The sequence below is a fragment of the Loxodonta africana genome, chromosome 25 (genome assembly GCF_030014295.1).
Source record: "Loxodonta africana isolate mLoxAfr1 chromosome 25, mLoxAfr1.hap2, whole genome shotgun sequence".
Taxonomy (NCBI): Eukaryota; Metazoa; Chordata; class Mammalia; order Proboscidea; family Elephantidae; genus Loxodonta; species Loxodonta africana.
Genome location: NC_087366.1, coordinates 49,994,736 through 50,008,413, shown reverse-complemented (window position 1 = coordinate 50,008,413; position 13,678 = coordinate 49,994,736). Strand labels below are relative to the sequence as shown.

Here is a 13,678-nt window from a genome sequence, read left to right as displayed (position 1 = left end):
AAGCCACGGCCAAGGCTCACAATGGAGCAATAACATGACCTCTTTCAATGTGTCACAGCTGGTACAGGGCAAGATGTTCCACAAGTCAGAGCTTACAGTTCAAGAGAGATGAACTCCAGTCTTAAACACTTTAAAAAATTCTACAGGAACTTCACCTCACGACAGAAGTATAGTTTTAAAAGAAAACACGGCAGTTTCATATGTTAAAACGAGTAGTAACTTTTGACAATGCTTAAGAGAAATCTGAATATTTATCACTTAAATAAGAACTCAAAAAAGCAATGTACACACTTCCAAAGACAGCACAGCTACAACTCATTTAGCCAACATGACTGCACAGCAGACTAAAGCACACAAACCCATTTTCCAGTTAAAAGTACCTCATTTCATTCTTACAAGCTTCAACTTTTTTCCTTGGAGAAAAATAATTATCTTCCTCTAGATAAAAATCCAAAAATGTATTAAGCTGTTTCCTATCTTCTTAAACATGGATAAATGACACTTAGTGCTCTCTACCTCTTGATGGCTCAGGGTTTATAACTACAAACATAAAAATTGTCCTGTCATAATATAGTGATGGACAAGCTTGCGCTCATGTTAAATGGCCCCTGACTGCCATTCTTTTAAAATTCTTTTCTATTTTTCACAGTTCCTGTCTTCTCCCTCATTATCAGGCTATTTTCTCTTCTAACCTGTTATTTCTCATCCAGTTTGAGGTGGGAAACCACAGAAATACCTGTTTCTAAAATAAGTATAATGTAATCCGAGGTAAAATTGTTTTTATAGCATCTTTTTGGTTACCTAGAAGTCCTAGATAATCAAAGTTGCTGAAAGTGTAACCTCTAGATAAATAAGTTGTTAACTATAATTCTGTCGAATTCACAATCACAGCAGAATTTCACAAATGTCAACAGCGCATTTAGCAGCTCTCCTCCTAACCCTGGGAATAACTAACAGGCCACCTGGGAACCAGAGCTAACTATGAATGCCTACATAAGGCCGACCATGTAGCACAGATGACAACCACGAAATGGAGCACGAATACTCTAGAAGGTCAAGGGAGACAGCTGCGAAGGGTGTTTGTGTCAGCCCAGAAGGGTAGGGAAGAGCCAGAGGCTGGGTTCATGGTGGAGTGTGCTCAGAAACTTAGTGTGATTAAGACAAAAGGAATGCGACCATGATGGATGGGCAGGTCCTTTTAAAGGTACAGCCAGAAGGAAGCAGCACCCCTTCCCTCCAAAACTCATAATATAAATACCTGCTCACATCAGGCAGTTTGAACAATTGCCGTTAAGAAGTGGGCGTCCAAGGGAAGTAAGACACCTGGCCTAGAACAGACATCCCATAAAGCAAAAGCATCAAGGTGCTGGGTCGCATAGAGATAAAGTATTCTGTGCTCGCAAACTTCACCTTTTTTTTTCTTGCTCTTCCTTCTCTATTTTGTGGGATGCAACATATGTTGAAAAGAGATGGCAACATCTATTTAGGAGCTTTACAAACTCTACCATGGCATCCTCTTTTGACATGTTTCCCAGGGCCGCCCATTCTCTCCTGTAAATAATAATAAGAAAAGTTATCTAACCTTCTTAACAGAATGAGAATTTAATTTAAACTTAATTACAAACAATTCTCAATTATAACCCAAGCAATCTGATTCTACTATAAGCAGAAGGCTCAAAACTCTTTCAATAAGCATGTAGTGACTTACTAAATTAGGTATGCCACATACAATCCAAGCTTACTGCTGTGAACTGCAAAGAGCTATTTATAACTTCATTCCTTATAACTCCTATGGTAGCAGAAGGGTCTCAAAGTTTTATTCTCCTGATAGCATATTTTAGCCTTAACCGAATAAAATACTCAACGTATTCTTTTTGTCACAACTCTGCATCTGCTTCAACGGGGGGATCAATTACTACTTATTTTAAAAGGCTGGTTTTAACATTGTTCAGGAAGAATTATTCAGCTGTCCTTGTCTTATGGTCATAATCAGATGAGTAATCTTCTTTCGTAATATTTAGTCACAAACATTTCCAAGCCAAAAAGAAACATCTGAAGACTCTAGACACTGCAAGCAGAAATGTTTGTTTCTGTTCTTATTCTAAGCTTGGGAACCAAGTATTTACATCCTAAGCAATTCACTTTGTACCCCTTTCAACACTCCTCGCATTAAATTCATCACACAACAAAACATCGTTACCTCCTATCATTCCCCAACACATCAAAGAATCCAACCTCAGGACAAGTGTCTGGATTATAAGGACCCATGAGAACTTGCTTATGCAGTGCCACCAGTTTTAGTTTTTCTTCATAAGTGGGATGAAATGCTTTTCCATCTTTTTCTATAAGAAAAAGAAAACAATTAGCACTGGAAAAAATAACATCGTTTTCAGCATTACAGTCCAAACTCTTGCTATAAGGTATGTCACAAACCGTGTGTGGCAGATATAAACACTATTACAGTGATTTTTATAGTAATTTATTTCAATTACTAAATTTTCATAGTTGGGAATCTAAGAAACCCTTTATACTAAATTATTAATTTTTAAAAAAAGAAGTACCAATGTTTATGTTAAAACTATTACACAGAAATCTATCAAGCTGCACTGAGATATACATAGACAATTGTACCACTTATCACATTTTACACATATTAAGAACAATGTGCAAGAACCACAGTCTTTTAAAATAAATTTATACTCCTTCTTACACGATCATGCATAACAGATTATATATACTTTGAAGTGCTGTATTCAAAACTTATCCCTCCCACTGAAGCAGTATGATACAGGGGAAGGAATTTTGGAATCAGACAGATCTAGGTTTAAATCTCATCTCAGACATTTCCTAGCTGAGGAACATTTAATAAGTGTCCATTAATAAGTAAAGATTCCGTTTGTACATTAATAAGGTAAGGACTCCACCACTATCTCACAGATAAGATAATATCACTACTAATAACTATCAGATCCTTTTCCTTTCTTCAAATTATGGTTGGCCTCCGACAAGTTTCCATAAGAGCAATCATGAGCGAAGTCAGCTACACTATAAAGTCTTAACTACCACCAATATTCAAAAGTAATATGAAATTGGGTACTGGTAAAACGGAAATCCTTACAGAGCACAGTTCTGCTTAATGGTAGCATTAATTATGGTTGATTTCAATGATAACAACAGACTAACAAATTTCAAACTTAAAAAAAAAAAAAGAAAAATAGCATATACTCTTACAAGTTAGTATGATCCATATACACAGTGGTCACCAAAATAAAAATCACTAATGGGATAACGGGAGGTCAGAAGAATATGGGTCAAAGGACATGAACAGGAAATTCAGACAAGAAAAAAAAATACACTTAGCAAATAAGCATCCAAAAAAAATATTCAATCTCACTAGTCATCAGGGAAACGGAAATTAAAACCCTCCATGAGATGGACTGATACAGTGGCTGCGACAATGGGTTCAAACATACCAGAGACTGAGGACGGCACAGGACCAGGCAGTGTTCGGTTCTGCTGTATGCAAGTCCACCACGAGTCGGGGCCAACTCCGCGGCAACTAACCAGGACAAAGCCCTACGACCCAGGGATTCCAGTTCTCATTATCTACCCTTGATATTAAAAATAATAAAATAAACCCCGTGCCATTGATTCAGACTCATGGCGACCCTAAGGACGGGGCAGAACGGCCCCACAGGGTTTCCAAGGCTGTCATCTTCTCAGAAGCAGACCGCCACACATCTTTATCCTGTGAAGCGGCTGGTGGCTACGAGCTGCCTAGTGAGTTCAGGTAGCAGCCAAGTGCTTAACCACTGTGCTATGAGGGCTCTTACCCTCGAGAAACCAAACCAAACCCACTGCCGTCGAGTCGATTCTGACTCATAGTGACCCTATAGGGCAGAGGAGAACTGCCCCATGGTTTCCAAGGAGCGCCTGGTAGATTCGAACTGCTGACCTTTTAGTTAGCAGCCGTAGCATTTAACCACTACGCCACCAGGGTTTCTACCCTTGAGAAGCGCTCCCAAATATATAGAAGGAGGCAGATACAGTACTGTCTTCTCTTTGTTGGAAACAAATTAAAAGTTTATCAATAAGGGAATGACTAAATGTGGTCTATTCATTCTGTGGTATAAATGAAGCAATCACAGGAAACGTTGGGAAGTGAAAAAAGTAAATTGCAGAAAACTACATACAATCATAGCACACAATGTACTTCATCAATCCTAAAAAGTACACACACACACCCTTAATATCTCTAATATCAGTTTAGGTTTTAGAATCTACGCTATCTTATGGTTACAACTGGCAGTTTTTCTCTGTTTATGGTACATAAAATAGAGTCTTAGATTGATGAAATACAGCATGTTAAAACACACCCACATATATATACCACGAGTACATTTATATGAATGTAAATGCAAAAAAAAAAAAAAAAGATCTGGAAGGAGTCACACCAAAAAAATGAGAATGAGAAATAAGGGAGGGGACTGGGAGTGGTCGTTAAAGAGAACGAAAAGTCTTATTTGCGACATTTTAGTCTTTCGAAGGACAATGTATGGACGGACACACTCTAAACTGTTATCAAGTATTTCTAGGAAGATGGTTGGCAAAATTGCGGGGGTGCTGAAGACGAGTTTCCCGTTTAAATATAACATTTATATAGCTAAATTTTTTCAATAAGAACAAACTAAAGCAGCAACACTTGGAAAAATATTTTAAGAAGACAACATTGTGACACTGACCTTATTTAACAAAAATGGAAACAATTCAGTAACCTCTGAACTTGCCATCTGCCACTGAGCAAACGATACCTCCAAACTATGTAGAACCAGGGGACTTCCCCTAAGCTCTTAGGACTAACATGTTCTGTTTACCAACTAAAATGCAATTCTCAATTCAAAAGTCTAGCTTTTAGAATGCTATTTAATCAGTGATTGATACTACATTAATCTTGTTTTAGTCATTCATTCAATTTAACAAATGCTTATTGAGCCCCTGCATGCAAATCATTGTGCTATCCCCTTTTGACTCAGTACTAAAGTCACTCCTGAGGTTTACTCTTCAGCCAAAGATTAGACAGGCCCATAAAACAAACAACACACGTAGCTCGACCATGTACACGAGACTAAATGGGCACGCCAGCTCAAGGGCAAGGGTAAGAAGGCAGGAAGGAACAGGAAAGCTGGATGAATGGAAATGGAGAACCCAGGGTCAAGAAGGGGAGAGTGCTGACATGTTGTGGTGTTGGCAACAAAAGAATATGTGTATTAATTGTTTAGTGAAAAACTAATTTGCTCTGTAAACCTTCATCTATATAGCACACACACACACAAAAAAATCTGTGTGCCACACACTAGGGATTTATTGTCCTCATGAAGTCACGAGCTATTCAGGTCAATTAAAAATTGTAACCTGGACACAGCAAATATGTCTAGGTGCATAGTTCAGGTAAATAAATATATTGCAAACAAATTATAACAAAATTATATGAAGAGGTGAAGAAAAAAATCAAGAGTTTACTTCTGGCCTAGAAAAAATAACATTAGGTCAAAAAGGTGATGAAATAGATTTGCTTCAACTCTGTTAGGCCAATAGTTGTGTTAAATTTGTATGCTAAAAATAAAAATGGATTAGCATTTATTAAAAAACTTTACCTTATTTTTCACATAAAATCCAAAAGCCTAAAAGAATTGTTCTTTATTTCATTCCTTTCCCAATGAAATCTCTCTGAAATACAACTTTGAAAAATTATCTTACTGAGAAAAACAATATTACACATGTTCACTACTGCATTATTTAAATAACTTAAATTATAGTAATCCATTGAATGGATTATACAGCTATTAAAATGACAACTATATGGGCTTATACAGCATTTCAGAGAACAGATTTGTAAAAATAAGCAGAATGCAGAATTATATATTCACTATGTAATTTTTTTTATGTAATGTTACAACATGACCAAGGACACAAAGGGAAGGTGAAAAGATAAAATTTTAAGAATTTAGATAAATTCAATTCAATCGTAACTTTTTAAAAAATATATATATATTGTAAGCGAGAGGGGTATTCAATAACTAGATAGTAGACAAGAACTATTTCAGGTGATGGGAAAGACAACACACAATACAGGGGAGGTTGGCACAACTGGACTAAACCAAAAGCTAAGAAGTTTCCTGAATACAACCAAATGCTTCGAAAGCCAGACTGGCAGGGTTGGGGGTCTCCGGACCATGGTTTCAGGGGACATCTAGGTTAGTTGGCATAACAAAATGTATTAAGAAAACGTTCTGCATCCCACTTTGGTGAATGGCATCTGGGGTCTTAAACGCTCACAAGCAGCCATCTAAGATGCATCAATTGGTCTCGACCCACCTGAAGGAAAGGATAAAGAAGAACACCAAAGACACAATGTAAATATGAGCCCAAGAGGAGAAAGGGCCACATAAACCAGAGACTGTATCAGCCTCAGATCGAAAGAACTAGATGGTGCCTGGCTACAACCTATGGCTGCCCTGACAGGGAACACAACAGAGAGTTCCCAACATAGCAGGAAAACAGTGGGAGGCAGTCCTCAAATTCTCATAACAAGGCCAGACCTAATGGTCTGACTGAGACTGGAGGGATCCCAGAGGTCATGGCCCCCAGACCCTCTGTTAGCTCAAGACTGGAACCATTCCCAGAGCCAACTCTTCAGACAGGGACTGAACTAGACTATAAGACAGAAATGGATACTGGTGAGGAGAGAGCTTCCTGGCTCAAGTAGACACATCAGACTATGTGGGCAGCTCCTGCCTGGAAGTGAGATGAGAAAGCAGAGGGGACAGGAGCTGGTTTAATGGACACAGGGAATTCAGGGTGGAGAAGAGGAGTGTGCTGTCACATTAAGGGGAAAGCAGCTTGGGTTACATAGCAAAGTATGTAAGTTTTTGTATGAGACTGACTTGAACTGTAAACTTTCACTTAAAACACAGTTAAGATTTTTCTTAGAAAATTGTTGTTGTTAGGTATCATTGAGTCAGTTCCGACTCATGGTGACCCCATGTACAACAGAATGAAACGCTGCCCAGTCCTGTGCTATCCTCACAAACCTTGTTATGCTTGGGCCCATTGCTGCAGCCACTGTATCAGTCCATTTGGTTGAGGGTCTTTCTCTTTTTTGCTGACTCTCTATTTTACCAAGCATGATGTCCTTCTTTAGGCACTGGCCCCTCCTGAAAACATGTCCAAAGTCCATCACCTTCACTTCTAAGAAGCACGTGGCTGTACTTCCAAGACAGATTTGTTCATTCTTTGGGCAGCTCATTATAGTCAATATTCTTTGCTAACATCGTAATTCAAAGGCATCAATTCTTCTTTAATCTTCCTTATTTATTGTCCAGTTTTCGCATGTATATGAGGTCAGTGAAAACAGTATGGCCTGGTGGTGGAGTGGTTGAGATCAGCTGCTAACCAAAAGGTCAGCAGTTCAAATCCACCAGCTGCTGCTTGGAAACCCTTTGGGACAGTTCTACTCTGTCCTATAGGGTTGCTGTAAGTCGGAATCGATTCTATGGCAATGGATCTTACAAAATTAGCTAGCTAGAATTCTGTATTCTAAGATGTTGTCAGGCTGTTGAAATATGTAATGCAACGGCAGCTACTGTTTGTATTTATACTACTTACCAAAAAGCCTTTTAAAGGTTCCCATAACCTTTCTTTACTATGTACTTAATATTGCACATATTAATCAAACCAAAAGTTTTCTTATGCTAATTATGTCAAGGTGATTATTAGAGAAATATCACCCAGAACTTCCTTCTCACTTTCACCATCCTCAAAAAACCTCCCCATGCTTATATTATGATGATTTGAAAAACTGCTCCAACTTCAGATTTTAATCCTTTAATTGAAAGATTATTTAGGAGGTTTTATTCTTTAAAATCAAAACGGCAATAACCTATCTTATCTTACCTTGTGCCTTCTAAAAGGGAAATATGCTGCTGGTGATTAAAAAAAAAAAGGTGTGCTGAGCCTGAGAAATAGTTGGGGCAAGGTACACAGATGAAAGAAAACTTCCTTTGAGTTTGTTCAGTTAGTATTTCAGGGGTTTTGCTTGCCTTTTTTTTTTTAAGGTATATGCTGGAGGGGAGATGTGAAGGCCAAATGGGATAGAAGCTGGCTGAATGGACATGGAAATACAGGATGGAGAGAAGGAGTGTGCTGTCTCATTAGGCGGAGAGCAACTAGAAGTATATGAGAGACTGACTTGATTTGCAAACTTTCACTTAAAGCACAATAAAAATTAAAAAAAAAAATAAATAAAAAAGCATATGAATTCTATGAAAGCAGGTGGTTTGACCTAAATGTTTGTTAGTCTTTTAGGTGCCGTCGAGTGGGTTCTGACTCATAGTGGCCCTATGTATAACAGAACGAAACACTGCCGGGTCTTGCACCATCCTCACAAGCATTGCTATATATGAACCCATTGTTGCAGCCACTGACCTAAACAAATGTCAGTAAAGATTTAAATCCCATGGAAACGTTATTCATTGAAAGAACATTTTTCCAATTAATCATATAGCAATGTCTAAACATCCTTTTTTTTTTGCTGTAGGGAGATGATTCTAAGCTAATAGTTATGACTAGAGGATGTGAAAAAAATTTTATCTATGACCACTATTAAGTTATTTGTAAAACACTGCCATTATTTTTTAACTATGGGGGAAGGGTCAATTTCCTACCAAGTGACAAATGTGCTTTATTTCAAACATTTGATAGTGCAAACTAGGGAGACTATGGGAGACGATGAGTAAACAACTATAAGGAAACTGTACCTATGGTTCAGCAAGGTGTTAGTCTAGGCTGGAGCATTGAAAAGGGGGCTCATCAGTAGACAGGGTGAGTTTTAGGGGTTTTAGATGTAAATGTCTGCCCTTTTTACACCTGACAGAGTTAAAAGAATAAATTGTCAACCCATAAAGGATTTTTTAAAAAGAGGACTATCCTTTTAAATTTAAGTCCTGGTCAAGTAGTCAAATCACCCCAAAAAATCTAACTAAAGAAGAAACTGACTTTATGGGTCAATTTCTATGAGAATCAGCAAAACAGCACATCCACTTTTGTGAACTGTACTGTACTGGCATTTTTCATAGAATCGTTTATACACTTACTAGGGTTTTTAGAATTGCCCAATAATCCTTCCTTTATTGAATCTTCAAATTAACCATCACTGTTCTAGTTGTAAAGCCCTGATGGTGCAGTGGCTAATAAGCTTGGCTGCTGATCAAAAGGTCAGCAGTTCAAATCCACCAGCCACTCTTTGGAAACTCTATGGGGCCAGTTCTACTCTGTCCTATATAGGGCTGCTATGGAGTCAGAATGGACTTAACGGCAACGGGTTTGGTTTCACGTTTTGGTTCTAGTTGTAAATCAAATTTGTCTTAAAAAAAAATCCAGGAAAAGGAAACATACAGAAATGCTTGCAATAATTATTATTTCTGGAAGACTGAATTATGGATTCATTTTATTTTCTTATTATTTTTTTAAATTTTCCCCAGTAAGCATCGTACTTTTACATCAAACACACACACACCTTTTTTTAAACATACATTTTAAAGAAGTCAAGGCAACTTATCCTTCAGCCTTTGAAGTGAGGTTAACAGATCAATTATTCTCCCATGAGGAAAATACAAAACCCAGGAGGAAATGCTACTCCCAACCACCTTCACTACAGCACAACCAGCATCATGTTGACTTTCTAGGCTTTAGAGAAAACACTGAATGAAAAGCCTTCAGTCCACATCCTGGGCAGAAAACTAGGATTCCAAACCACAGCTACATTGCTCTTACTCTCCAGGTGGCTCTGGTTCACACATCACAAGGTTTCTGTTGGTTTTTTCTTTTTTTAAGTTAAATGAGAATAACTTCCTTCTAAATTATTTCTGGTTCCACTAGCATTAAACATAGTTAGCAAGAAAAAAAGTAATAATTACCATTAATTGCATAAACTGAAAAGGCCATGCTGAAACTGAAAATTCTCTAAGCCATATTCCTAGAGGAAAGTTCTATTTCAGTCCTGGCAGAAAGTAACACAGGCACCATCCTAGGCTCCCACACTCATGGAGTCAATTATTACAAGGTTATTTGATTTAATCAATTTTGGAATTCTACTTTCTCAGCAACAACAAAAAACATACACTTGGCAAGAGGCTACACAGCTATTTTTCAGATTCAAGTGTGAAAATACATTCTTATTACTGTCAATGAAAAATATAAAATGACTACTTGTAGTACCTAGGGAAACATGACTACAAAGTTAAGCCCCCATTGCCCTCAAGTGGATTCAGTTTCATAGCGACCCTACAGGACAGAACTGTCCCCACAGGGTTTCCAAGGAGCAGCTGGTGGATTTGAACTGCCTACTTTTTGGTTACCGGCCAAGCTCTTAACCTCTACACCAGCAGGGCTCTGACTACAAAAGTTGCCATTCTCAATTCAACTGTTCTTAAAGATATCACCAGTTGGCATCTGTCCCGCAACAATTACAAGAAAGTTCATTTTCTACAAAACTGAACACCAAAAATAAAAGCGAGGTTAAAAATCAAGTGAGATCACAGACTCCCTGAGGGGCCAAATTACTGGTCTGAGGGCTGTGGGCACCATGGTCTTGAGGAATATCTACCTCAATTGGCATAACACAGTTTATAAAGAAAATGTTCTATATTCTACTTTGGTGAGTAGCATCTGGGGTCTTAAAAGCCTGTGAGCAACCATCTAAGATACTCTACTGACCTCACCCTTCGGGAGCAAGGGAGAAGAAAACTAAAGACAGAAGGGAAAGATTAGTCCAAAGGACTAAAAGACCACATCTACCACAGCCTCCACCAGACTGAGACCAGTACAACTAGATGGTACCCGGCTGCCACCACTGTCTGCTTTGACAGGGATCACAACAGAGGGTCCTGGAGAGAGCTGGAGAAAAAATTAGAACAAAATTCTAACTCACAAAAAAAGACCAGATTTACTGGCCTGACAGAGACTGCAGAAACCCCAAGACTATGGCCCCAGGCCACCCTTTTAGCTCAGTAATGAAGTCACTCCCGAGGTTCACCATTCATCCAAAGATTAGACAGGCCCAAAAAACACAACAAGACTAAAGGGGCATACCAGCCCAGGGGAAAGGACTAGAAGGCAGAAGAGCGGAGGATAGCTGGTAATAGGGAAACCAAGGTTGAGAAGGAAGAGTGTTGACATGTCATGGGGTTGTTAATCAATGTCATAAAACAATATGTGTACTAACTGTTTAATGAGGAACTAGTTTGTTCTGTAAACCTTCATCTGAAGTACGATGAAAAAATAAAAACTAACCTCAAATGTCTGTAAGTAAAAAACTAAAAAAAATTAAGTGAGATTAAAGGAGATTGACTAAAGCAGGGGGCCGTAAACTGGGCCAACTCCGCCCATAGCCTGTTTTCATAAGTCTGTGAGCTAAGAACGGTTCTAAAGCATTATAAAACAAAACAAAACAAAGCAATAAATTAACAATATTCCTAGAACATTTGCCATCTAGCCCTTTACAGAAAAAGCTTCTTGACCCCTGGACTAGAGGAAAAAGTACACTCAAAAAGTCAAATAATTTCCAAAAAATTTTACAGACGCAAATATAACTAAAAAGACAGAAAATATACATCTAAACATCCAGCTAAACATGGTGCACTGAACATAACACAACACCTCTGATCTCTCATGAAATCTCACTAAGAGGAATAAGGAAACCAATTTAGAGAAACCTGGAAAGGTTCAGTAATTCAAGGCACCAGATTCTTCTAAAAACTGGAGTCTGAATAAAAACAAAACTTCGGTTTAAAGTCTATATAAGAAGCAGGCAGCCACCCTCCCTCCCACTGTATCTAGCAATCCCAAGCAGGCAGATGGCTACCTTGCCCCTAGTTTAGCAGAGGGCTGGATGTCCACTAGAGAAAATGTATCAGAGAAGCTCCCGTTGTGAGGATACCAGACAAAGCAAAGATTGAATTTTAATAGACAGATTGGAAGACAAGAATTGAGCATATTTCCTTAAAAAAAAAAAAAAAAAAGACAAAGCTGGAAAATAAGGGAGAAAAGAGAATTAGAAATTCAATCCAGAAACTCCAATGTCTGTACAGTAACAATACCAGAGTGAAAGCAGAGAAAAAGGAGAGGAAATTACCAAAGAAATAATACAAGAAAACTTTCCATAAATGAAGGGCACAAGTTTCCAGACTGAAAGGATTACCAAATGCTCGGCACAATCATTAAAAAAAAAAAAAAAAAAAGCGAAAAGGCAATAATTGAAGAAATCCCTGAACAATTGAGATAAAACCTAAAAATTTTCAGAAAGAAAACCAGGTCACACTCATATTCACATTAAGGATCAGAATAACGAGGGTAGAGGGAAGGAGTGTGCTGTCTCATTACAGGGAGAGCAACTAGGAGTATATATAGCAAGGTGTATATAAATTTTTATATGAGACTGACTTGTAAACCTTCACTTAAAGCACAATAAAAATTTAACAACAACAAAAAAATCAGAATAACAACAGACTTCATAAAAGAAATACTGAAAGCTAGAAAACAATGGAATAACACCTTCAAAATTCTGGGCCAAAATTATTTCCAATCTAGACATTTATAGCTAATCAAATAAAGTATGATGGTAAAACAAAGACATTTTTGGAAATGCAACATCTCAAAATTTTTACTTTCCCTGTATTCTCAAGAAGTTATCAGAGAATGTTGTTAGGTATCATCAAGTCAATTCTGACTCACGGCAACCCCATGTGACAGGGTAGAACTGCCCCATAAGGTTTTCTTGGCTGTAATCTTTACAGAAGCAGATCGCCAGGTCATTCTACCACAGAGCTGCTGGGTGGGTTCAAACCACCAACCTTTCGGTTAGCAGTTGAGCGCCTGAATGTTTGTACCACTAGGGTACAACTAGTATATGCACTTCCAAATAAGGTAATAAACAATAAAAAAAAACAAGGGAAGGAAAAGAGAACACAGAGGAGAGAGGAAAAGATAATTTCCAGGGATGACAACAACTGGGCAACAGACCTTGAAGGCAGAAAGTTAAGGCTGGAACAAGAGTTTAGGGGCATCTAGGAGAGATGTCTTTATATATAAAAAAAAAAAAAGGTTATTTGAAGACAAAGAAAACAAATAATATTCATCTCTAACTAGTCCGCCCAAGAAACAAAATGTAACCAAAATGTCTCAGCAATGAAGAATACCCACAAACAAAAAGTCAACACTGATTTACCCATAAAACGTGGTATCATAAAAGTAGGAGTTTGGGAAGAGGGAAAAATGAAAAGACAGACACACATAAATTAGAAATATATATATATATTTAAATGCAAGCAGCAGCAGGAAGATGGAGGTAAATATCAGGGGGGAAAAAAACAGAATAATTGAAAATGGTTTTAGAGATGAGGAAGAATAGAGACAGGGGATGGCTATTTTTCGCTACGAATTTTGAAGTACAACTTGACCTTTTCAATTGCTTAGGCTTCCACTTTGATAAAAACGTAAAAAGAATAAACCCACATGCTCAATTTCAGTAGTTTAAAAGATACTACGACATATATGGGAACCCTGGTGGTGTAGTGGTTAAGAGCTACGGCTGCTAATCAAAAGGTCAGCAGTTTAAATTCAC

The 13,678-nt window shown here is 37.9% G+C and overlaps 1 protein-coding gene across 1 annotated transcript in view; it reads right to left on the bottom strand.

The window, feature by feature from the left end:
- The window catches only part of ACBD3 (acyl-CoA binding domain containing 3), a 39,542-nt gene that overhangs the window by 15,485 nt on the left and 10,379 nt on the right, over positions 1-13,678 (bottom strand). Inside the window, exons 2-3 of the mRNA XM_003410929.4 lie at positions 2,201-2,342; positions 1,411-1,551 (exon numbers count right to left, since the gene is read on the bottom strand). Coding sequence (XP_003410977.2) covers positions 1,411-1,551; positions 2,201-2,342 — 283 coding nt within the window. The remainder of the gene's footprint in view (positions 1-1,410; positions 1,552-2,200; positions 2,343-13,678) is intronic.